Source organism: Silene latifolia, chromosome Y, assembly GCF_048544455.1.
Source record: "Silene latifolia isolate original U9 population chromosome Y, ASM4854445v1, whole genome shotgun sequence".
In the NCBI taxonomy this organism is placed as follows: domain Eukaryota; kingdom Viridiplantae; phylum Streptophyta; class Magnoliopsida; order Caryophyllales; family Caryophyllaceae; genus Silene; species Silene latifolia.
The window spans coordinates 412,358,828-412,367,284 of NC_133538.1; the positions used below are offsets into that span (position 1 = coordinate 412,358,828).

Sequence of the window (8,457 nt, forward strand, 5' to 3'; positions counted from 1 at the left end):
GTCAGAGGGGACCACGTTGGTGGCTGCTGGTTACGTGGGTGGTGGTTTCGTATGGTTTAGCGTGAAATAGGGAAAACAGGGGATATGCGTGTGACCTTCTTATGACGAGCACAAGGACCGTGTCTGTTGACTTACCGGGAAGAAAGAGGGGACTACACCTGGAGCTGCCGTGAGATAGGGGTGTCAATGGTGGTGTCCAGAGGTGGTGTCCAGAGGTGGTATTGGTGGTTGTGGTGGTCGTGAATAGTAGTTTAATCATGAGTTGTTTAGGTTGCGTCGGGTTCGGGTTCGGGTTCGTATATTGTTGTATCGTGAGTTAGGGCGTGGATTGGTGACCACATTGTTGGAGTGTCCCCGACAATAATGCGATCACAATTGTCGATCATGATGATCACATGTTTAAATCTCATTTTTAAGAATACGTAAGGGATGATAAATTTTATAGTCAACTGATCAACATTAATCGGTAACGATTGGCTTGCTAGTGTTTGACGTTACTGTCGTGGGACGGTGGTGGTCAGTTGATCCCTTAAGGTCACACCTGAAGGACGATGCCCTAATCTGTAAAATTGATTAATTGTATGACAATACAAGTTAATAAATTCCTTAAAATTGAACAATTCAATTTGTGAGAGAGAATATTGATATCTTATTATAAGGGGATTAAATAAGATTTATTTTAGTAATTAGATGCCATCCTTGGCATTTGTAGAAGGCTCCAACCGTGTACCCTCCTCCATTCAAGAGGATTATTTTTCCTCTACTTATTCTTTTATGCTTGTTCATTAAAAAGACATGCAAAGTTTTTCCTCTCTCATATATTCATCTTTTTCTTCATCAAAACATGAGATTTTTGATTCAAATTTTTCATAAAAGATTACTAATATTATTAGTGTAATATATGAGTATTAGTAATCAATTTTAAGGTAAACTACTAAACAAATATCTAGCACATATTATTTAGTAGAGATATGGGATAATCTTGGGTGCAATTAAGAAGAGTGGCTTCTATACTTGAAGTTTTTGGAGGATCATCCTAACATATGGAAAGCTCAAGAACAAGTGAGGTAGGAGACTTCACTTGTGCCCAAATATCCGAAATATCAAATGTAAGGATCCGTTTTTCTCCTTACTCTTGTATTTGTTTTGCATGCATAAGATCCTTAAGCTTTTATGACTAAAACTTTGAACTAAAATATGTGATATTTAAAATATGATTTCTAACACACATGTGGTGGCTAGGACTGGAGTTTGGACTGTGGCTGGACTGCCGGCAGTGGAGGCTCTCGGTGGTGACGGTGGCAGGTCATGGTGGTTGTTGGGAAAGGGTTGGCACATGGTTGAAGGGAGGTCTCACGGGTTGACGGTTGGGATTTAAAGGGAGGTGTTTGGTGTAGTAATACACGTGAGTGACTCCAATTATTTTATTGTTGTTGATTATTGTAGAGCGGGTTATGAGTCGAGAGTTGAGTCGGGTTTTTAAGACGGGTTTGTATTATTATTTTATACGGGAAAATATAATTAAAACAATTGAATTATATAATCAGTTTAATTGACTATATGAATTGAGTAATTAGTAATTATAATTGGTTAAATTAATATAATGATGAATTGGATAATTAATAATTAAATTATAAATATTATTTATCTATAGGTGACGGACTTGTGGAACGGGTTTGTTGAAGAATATATTTAGTAGATTGCATTAATTGGATTTGCTTGTCAGGTAGGAATTTCCTACTCAACTCGGTTTTATTGTTAAGTGAATGAATGTTTAAATGTGACGACTTATGAGGTTAAGGTTAATATTGTGATTCATTATTGGAAGTAGGGTAATGGAGTATGTTAAGATGTTGGTTGAGATGAAGACGGGATTGTTATTGAGTTTTTGTTGTTGGGTTATATTTCGTATGGAGAGTTTATTATTCAGTTGAGCGTAACACGGAGAGTGTTACTGCCAGTTGTGTATAGCGAGTAATCGTTACTGCCAGATGTGCATAGTAAGTAATTACTACTGCCAGAGATAGTTGTGCATAGTAAGTGATTACTACTGCCAGTTGTGTATAGTACGGGGGTACTACTGCCAGTTGAGCATGGTACGAAAGTACTACTGCCAGTTGTTGAGTTGAGCATAGCACGGTGTTAAGGAAGTTGTGTTACTGCCAGTGATGTAAATGAGTTATAAGGATGAAGTAATGAGAATTTGAAGGAAGTCAATTCTGGTTGGATTATTATTGTTGTTGTTTAGTTTATTCATACTCAACCTCGTGGTTGACCGTGTATTCGTGAACACCTGCGGTGAACCGTTTTATGGGGAGCAGATTTGACAGGTACTAAAGATTAGCTGACTCGGGAGAATTGGGATGAGAGCTCGACTTGGACCATAGTTGAAGTCTAGATCACATAGAACAGTTATATCACTTCATTTATTTCCGCTGCGAGCTGTAATTATTTTATATTAAATTTTAGTTAGTTAAATTGTAATAAACATGAATTCACTAAAGTTTTAATTTAAAGTACTTTGGTATTGTTGTACTTTATTATTCACTACCTCGGGAAACCGAGATGGTAACGCTCTCATTTACTTGGGATGCCTAGCTAAAGACTCCTGAATAAGTGGGGGTGTTACAGTGGACCTACTCGATCCGTTGCAACACCTACTTGGTCTAGTCTTGTGTAAGGCTATCCTTTCCTCCCGAGTGATCTCTTATCGGTCTAAAGGTCCTCTCACGCGTCCTAAGGTCTAAGTACGGGTCCCACAAAGGTCGGGCATTACATGCATAATTATTTGCGGGATTACGGTATAGTTGCCACTTGCATTTCTGAAGGGTTGAACTCTTCAAAAATTCGGATTAAAAGTAATTTAATTACTTTTAATCTGAATTTCAATTACTTTTAATTCGAATTTCTGAAGAGTTACAACCCTTCATAAATGCATCCCTCCCTGTTTGCTTATCCTTGTTTCTTTTTCTATATAAATAGATATTGTGTTTTCCTGTATTCACCAGCCACCGACTTAATTCAGATATTGTCGAAAGTTTCTTAAGATCCTCATGTCGTGATAATTCAACCTCATAATGACATAGTTGTACTCTTAATTCCTCTTTTTCAACATCTGTGAAGTCCTCAGGATAAAACTTTGTGACAAAATTACAAATATCATATATCTTGAAACGTTGTCCACATGATCTAGGTTCCAAAGCACAACTCAAAGTTAACAACTCAACTGACTTCTCATTAAATCTGTAGCGTAGCTCTTGTACTTGGACATCAATTGTAGCATAAAACAAATTTCTCTGATAATGAACTTCAACAGTATTTTGATCATGTTGACGACGAGCACGACCTCCTCTTTATATATAAATAGAATTCATATCGGGGAGTTCTATATTACGCCTTTCACAAAATAGGATGACGTCAGATAAAAGACAATCCCATCCATCATCCCTTAACTTTAGCAAAAGCGTCGTTGTAGTCTCAACAAGGTGCAATGAATTTATGATATCTTGTGATTTTCGTTGTAAAGCTTGGGAAAGTAAATCAGATACCTCTAAAACTTTCTTCATAAGATGCAAAATGAAGATAAATTCAAAAGTAGTCATTGTATCAAGTGCAATAGTCGCTTGTGCACGTTCAGCGGATGTATCTCCTTCATCAATTAGCTTATGGAAAACAGAACAAGTGGCACGAAACATTTTCATTAAGCTTGAAATAAACCTTAAATGATAGCTCCAACGAGTATCACCCGACCTTTACAAATTGCTTGCATGATTCAAACCAATCCCAGTCTCAAGTTCTCCATCTTCAATCAACATATCTATCTCAATTGAATACGCTTTTCGCAGTTCGTTAACGCACTTATAAGATGAAAGAATATGACTGACAACAAATGACAACTTGGAGAAAAATTGGAAAATTGGTACGACATCCTTTGCTGCTGCTACAAGTGCCAATTGTACGCGATGGGCGAAAACAATGAACAAAATATGCATAAGGACATTGTTCAATGACCAGTGCTTGCAACCCTTTCCATTTTCCATGCATATTACTTGCACCATCATAACCTTGACCTCGTAAATTTTTCAAATCAATGTGATATTGAGAAAAAAACCTTAAATATCTCTTTCTTCAAAGTCGAAGCACATGTATCATTAACATGAACAATACTGAAAAAACTTTCGTTCACTAATCCAAGATTATTAACAAATCTCAAAATGATAGCCAATTGTTGTTTTCCAGACACATCTCCTGCTTCATCAACAATAATGCAAAAAGGGTGTTCACCAATTTCATCCCTGATTGCCTGCTTTATTTTGTCCCTAAAAATTTGTAAGATTTCTATTTGTATGTCTGATGATATGTAAAAAGCTGGTCGAGGAGCATTTTTTAGCACAACAATCCTTATTAAAAGACGCTCGATGCTTTAGAAGTTCCAAAAAATTTCTCCGATTACTTGAATTTTCACTCTCATCTCGACCTCTCATTGCCAATCCTTGCAAAGTTAGCCACCTCAATGCTTTAATAGAAGATGTAAGTCGCAATCTATTTTTAGCAATATCGACGGGTGTTTGTTTGGCATAAATATTAGCCAGATGTCCTTCTTGATGCAGAAAATCTTCTTGCTGTTTCTCAGCATTTTGATGAGGTGAATTTGGAACGGTACCCACATGAACATTATAAGCACCTTCTTTACCCATGGCATACTTCCAGTTTTTAAACCCATCGACAATAAAAGCTCTATTGATATCTGGCGTATTAAACAAAAAACACGGGAAGCAAAATGCAGCATCTTTTTCTGGGGAATATTCTAACCATGATCGAAATTTGTCGTACCATGAGGCTTGAAACCTACGACCATGGGAATCTGAGCCAGATTTTGGATAGTCTTTTGGTTTATACACTGGTTGATATGGACCATTAAAATATAAGCTCGCCTTATTTCATTCCGTTTTCCGGGTGGATATTGACATATTTGCTTACGTTTTCCAGGATTTCGTTCCACGAGATAAGAATTAGTCTCCGGTTCCAACGATCTCATTATTTTTGCAGTTCTACTTTCATCAACATGAGTAGTCTCATTATCCTCAGTGGTGGTAGTATTTGGTGATGGTTCATTCGTCTGATTTGTCGAAGTATGGCCATTTTTTCTCTTCAAAAACTCAATTATTTTAGGAGTTTTACCCATTACAACTATTGAAAATAATATACACTAAATCAATTATCACAATTTTTAGCGAACTAAAAATAAATAAATCAAAAGTAACTAGCAAGTATAGATTAAAATTCTAGGCAAAGTCAAAACTCTAAGTCCTACGGTCCTACGCATTACCCAAGTCCCAACCTAATAAAGTAATAAACACATCCCGGCTCCCCATAACCCACTAAAACACCTAAACTCATCATTCCCAATTACTGTTTTCTACAGATCAATAAACACCTCCCCCAACTGATGCGTGTTATTTATATGATGTTTTACATCCCATTTTACACGCATTTCAGAGCTCATTCTTGTAGTTTGTGCTACATTTCTCCCTATTTCCGTCTACTTCCGTATTTTGTACATTATTGCAGAAATATGGAGAATTCAACGGGAAATCAAGCCAAATCTGTCCCCGAGTAATTTGCATTGCAAATGACGTAAAGGAATTACTTAAGGAACGAGCATGGTGCGCAATTCAAGGCCCAAAAGACAAGTCCACATGTTTTGAGAAGTCAAGTAGCAGCTCCATTAGTCGATCGACCATCACCCTCAGTCGATCGACCAATGTTCGGGTTCCGAAGCTCTTGTTTGTTTGAGGAGCGATCGATCGACCAGCCTTATCAGTCGATCGACCAGATTGCTATTCCAGACGAGAATTTGAAGACCGAGAAAGCGCAAGCCCATGATGCTAGGTTTAGGAAATAAGATGTTACGTTATTTGCTATATAACGTAACATAAAACATTCAGTTTATCATTGAAGTTTGGATCGAAGTTTTTATCTAAGTTTCATACAATAACTTTCAGCTTTATTCATTCGAGTAATTAGGGTTTGGAACATCATTTTAGCATTGGAATTCTGTTCTTGTTCTTAATCTTTCCTCTGAAATCTCGGTATTCCTTCTGCCCTAATTCCAGTTTATTGTTTTACTTTCATCATTAGTATAGATTTGATAGGTAGTATCCCGAAAGCCAATTATCGTATTATCGCTGTTTGTTATTTACTTTAAGCATGAATTCAATGTCGTTATTAGTTTTATTGTTGTTATCACTTTCATCATGAGTAGCTAATTCTATAGTGCTAGGATGTAGGCGATTTATGGCATAGGCGGCAATAGATTTTATAAGGTCATCTCGCGTGTTGGTCGATCGATGACATTGTCGGTCGATCGATCGACCTCGTTGGTTTTCCTCGTTTTAATTGAATTTAATCTTGTGTTTAACGAATCGAATGCATGCGACCAGTTAGATACCTATTTTGTGACCGATCCGTTAGATCGAAAGATAGGGAAAGTTATTTGACCATCAATTAAATCGACTAAACTGTGCTAAGATCGAAAGATAGGTATAGTTTAGACCGTTAGTCACTTTTCGGACGAAAGTCGTATTAGTGATATTAGGGACCTATAGCGAGATCGAAAGATGCTATTTGTTAAGAGTGGACCGAGAGGACCTCTTTATTTCCCGCCTTACCTGTGTTTGATTCAGACCGACTTAGTTTGTTTGCCAAGCTATAAAGAACCGACCATCCTAGTACCCTTCTTTTATCTGTTTAATTCGTTTATTTAGTTTATTATCTTTGTTCACTCTTAGCTGTAGACCAATTCAATTCAACCCCCACAATAGTTACCTCGATCGAACATAAATCAACTAAACTTTACAACCGCTCCTCCTTGTGGTTCGACACTGTTACCACTAGCCTAGGTTAGTCTTAATAGGAGATTATAAATTTTATCTTTGGTACTCACAATGACGGGTATCAAATTTTGGCGCCGTTGCCTGGGAGGCAATAGTCCTAATTTTAGTTGTTTTTATTTTTAGTCTTTCTTAGTTTAAGGGACATCCGTTCCTTAAACTTTTCTTATATTCTTTTTGTAGTTTCTTCTTATGCGCAGGTCACAGGGTGGAGAATTAGTACCGTTGAACCCTGAGCTTGAAAGATCCTTGCGCGAGTTGAGACGAACACAAAGGATACTACCGAAACGAGAGGAAGAGCCGAGTACTCTGTCAAGCTATCACGAAAACGAATGTTCAAGATAATCCACCATCTTCGCCCGTTTCCACTTCTTCAGCCGAGATAGTTACTTCTCCGGAAATTCCAGTCATGGCCGAGGAAGCAAGTATAGCTAGTTATTCTGAGCCGAGAGCCGATAACTTATATAAGGGGTTCGAGCTACCAGGTGATGCCGGAAGTTCGAACCAAAGCCCGCCTACATCACTATGGTTGAGAGAAACCGGTTTGGGGGAGCTGCAAATGAAGATGCGGCTAAACATATGGAGACCTTTATTGACTCACTCATTGCTTCCATACCCCCACCAACCGGCGTGACCCAAGACCAGATCAAGGAGACTATGTTCATCTTCTCCCTTCGTGATGCTGCAAGGGAGTGGTATAGAGATCTGGACCGAGCCGTTCAAGGGATCACTGATTAGAATACATTGGCATTGGCGTTCTACAATAAGTACTTCTCTGCTTCAAGGACGATCGCTATTAGAGCTCAAATCACGGGCTTTAAACAAGGGCCAGATGAGAATTTCCACGAGGCATGGGTCCGATTCAAGAAGTTGGTGCGAACCATACCGCACCATGGGTTCGAAAAATGGAGTCTGTGCAATCATTTCTACAATGGGTTGTACGACGATCGAGGGCCATTTTGGATCTGCCGCAGCCAACGGAGATTTGCTTTGAAAATTTGGGAGCAACCAAGGGGTGGAAGATCATTGACGATCTAGCTACCCACAAGGCCGAGTATGGGAATTCTAGAGAGAACCAGAGGAGAGCTGCTGAATCCTCCTCTGTCGCTGCGCTTTAGGCTCTTACCGCGAGATTTGATAAGTATGAGCTAGGAGGAGCTTCCAAAGGTGGGATGTACCAAGTCAATGCTGTGTCAGACGGTCCCTTCGTCTGTGAAAGGTGTGGAGGTGAGGGCCATGTCTCGAAAACGCCTAGTCCCTTTGAATCTTGTCTTTGCCTTTCAACACTATAGGCAGACCAACACCTACTATGAGCCGAACACCCATCCAAACTTGAGTTGGAGGAGCCAAAATGTCCTTAACCCAACTCAAGCTCCGCCGCAGCAACAACCCTATATACCCCCTCATCAAAAGCAACAACAATATCAGAAACCTCCTTATGTGCCACAACAATCGCAGAATTCTGAATTTTCCGAGCTTAAGAACCTGTTGCTAAAGGAGTCCCAAGCAAGAGAGGCCGGGATGAAGTTACTAGAGAGCCAAATTGCTCAACTGGCTAGCAAAA

General features: G+C 38.8%; 1 protein-coding gene across 1 annotated transcript; it reads right to left on the bottom strand.

Moving 5' to 3' along the window:
• Window positions 1-3,752: 3,752 nt before the first annotated feature.
• Window positions 3,753-5,185, bottom strand: LOC141632335 (uncharacterized). The gene is made up of 4 exons (XM_074444889.1): window positions 4,834-5,185; window positions 4,454-4,747; window positions 4,112-4,368; window positions 3,753-4,070 (listed from the first exon to the last, which is right to left on the bottom strand). The coding sequence occupies exons 1-4, from the start codon at window positions 5,183-5,185 to the stop codon at window positions 3,753-3,755; spliced, it is 1,221 nt and encodes a 406-aa protein (XP_074300990.1).
• Between the last annotated feature and the right edge of the window lie 3,272 nt (window positions 5,186-8,457).

What these genes read in the sequence shown, in the direction of transcription:
- LOC141632335 (XM_074444889.1), bottom strand. Translation starts at nt 5,185, where the DNA reads ATGGGTAAAACTCCTAAAATAATTGAGTTTTTGAAGAGAAAAAATGGC. An exon ending in CGTAGGTTTCAAGCCTCATG is followed by an intron (nt 4,748 to 4,833) that starts GTACGACAAATT and finishes TTAATACGCCAG; the next exon opens with ATATCAATAGAGCTTTTATT. An exon ending in TGAAGAAAGAGATATTTAAG is followed by an intron (nt 4,071 to 4,111) that starts GTTTTTTTCTCA and finishes AAAATTTACGAG; the next exon opens with GTCAAGGTTATGATGGTGCA.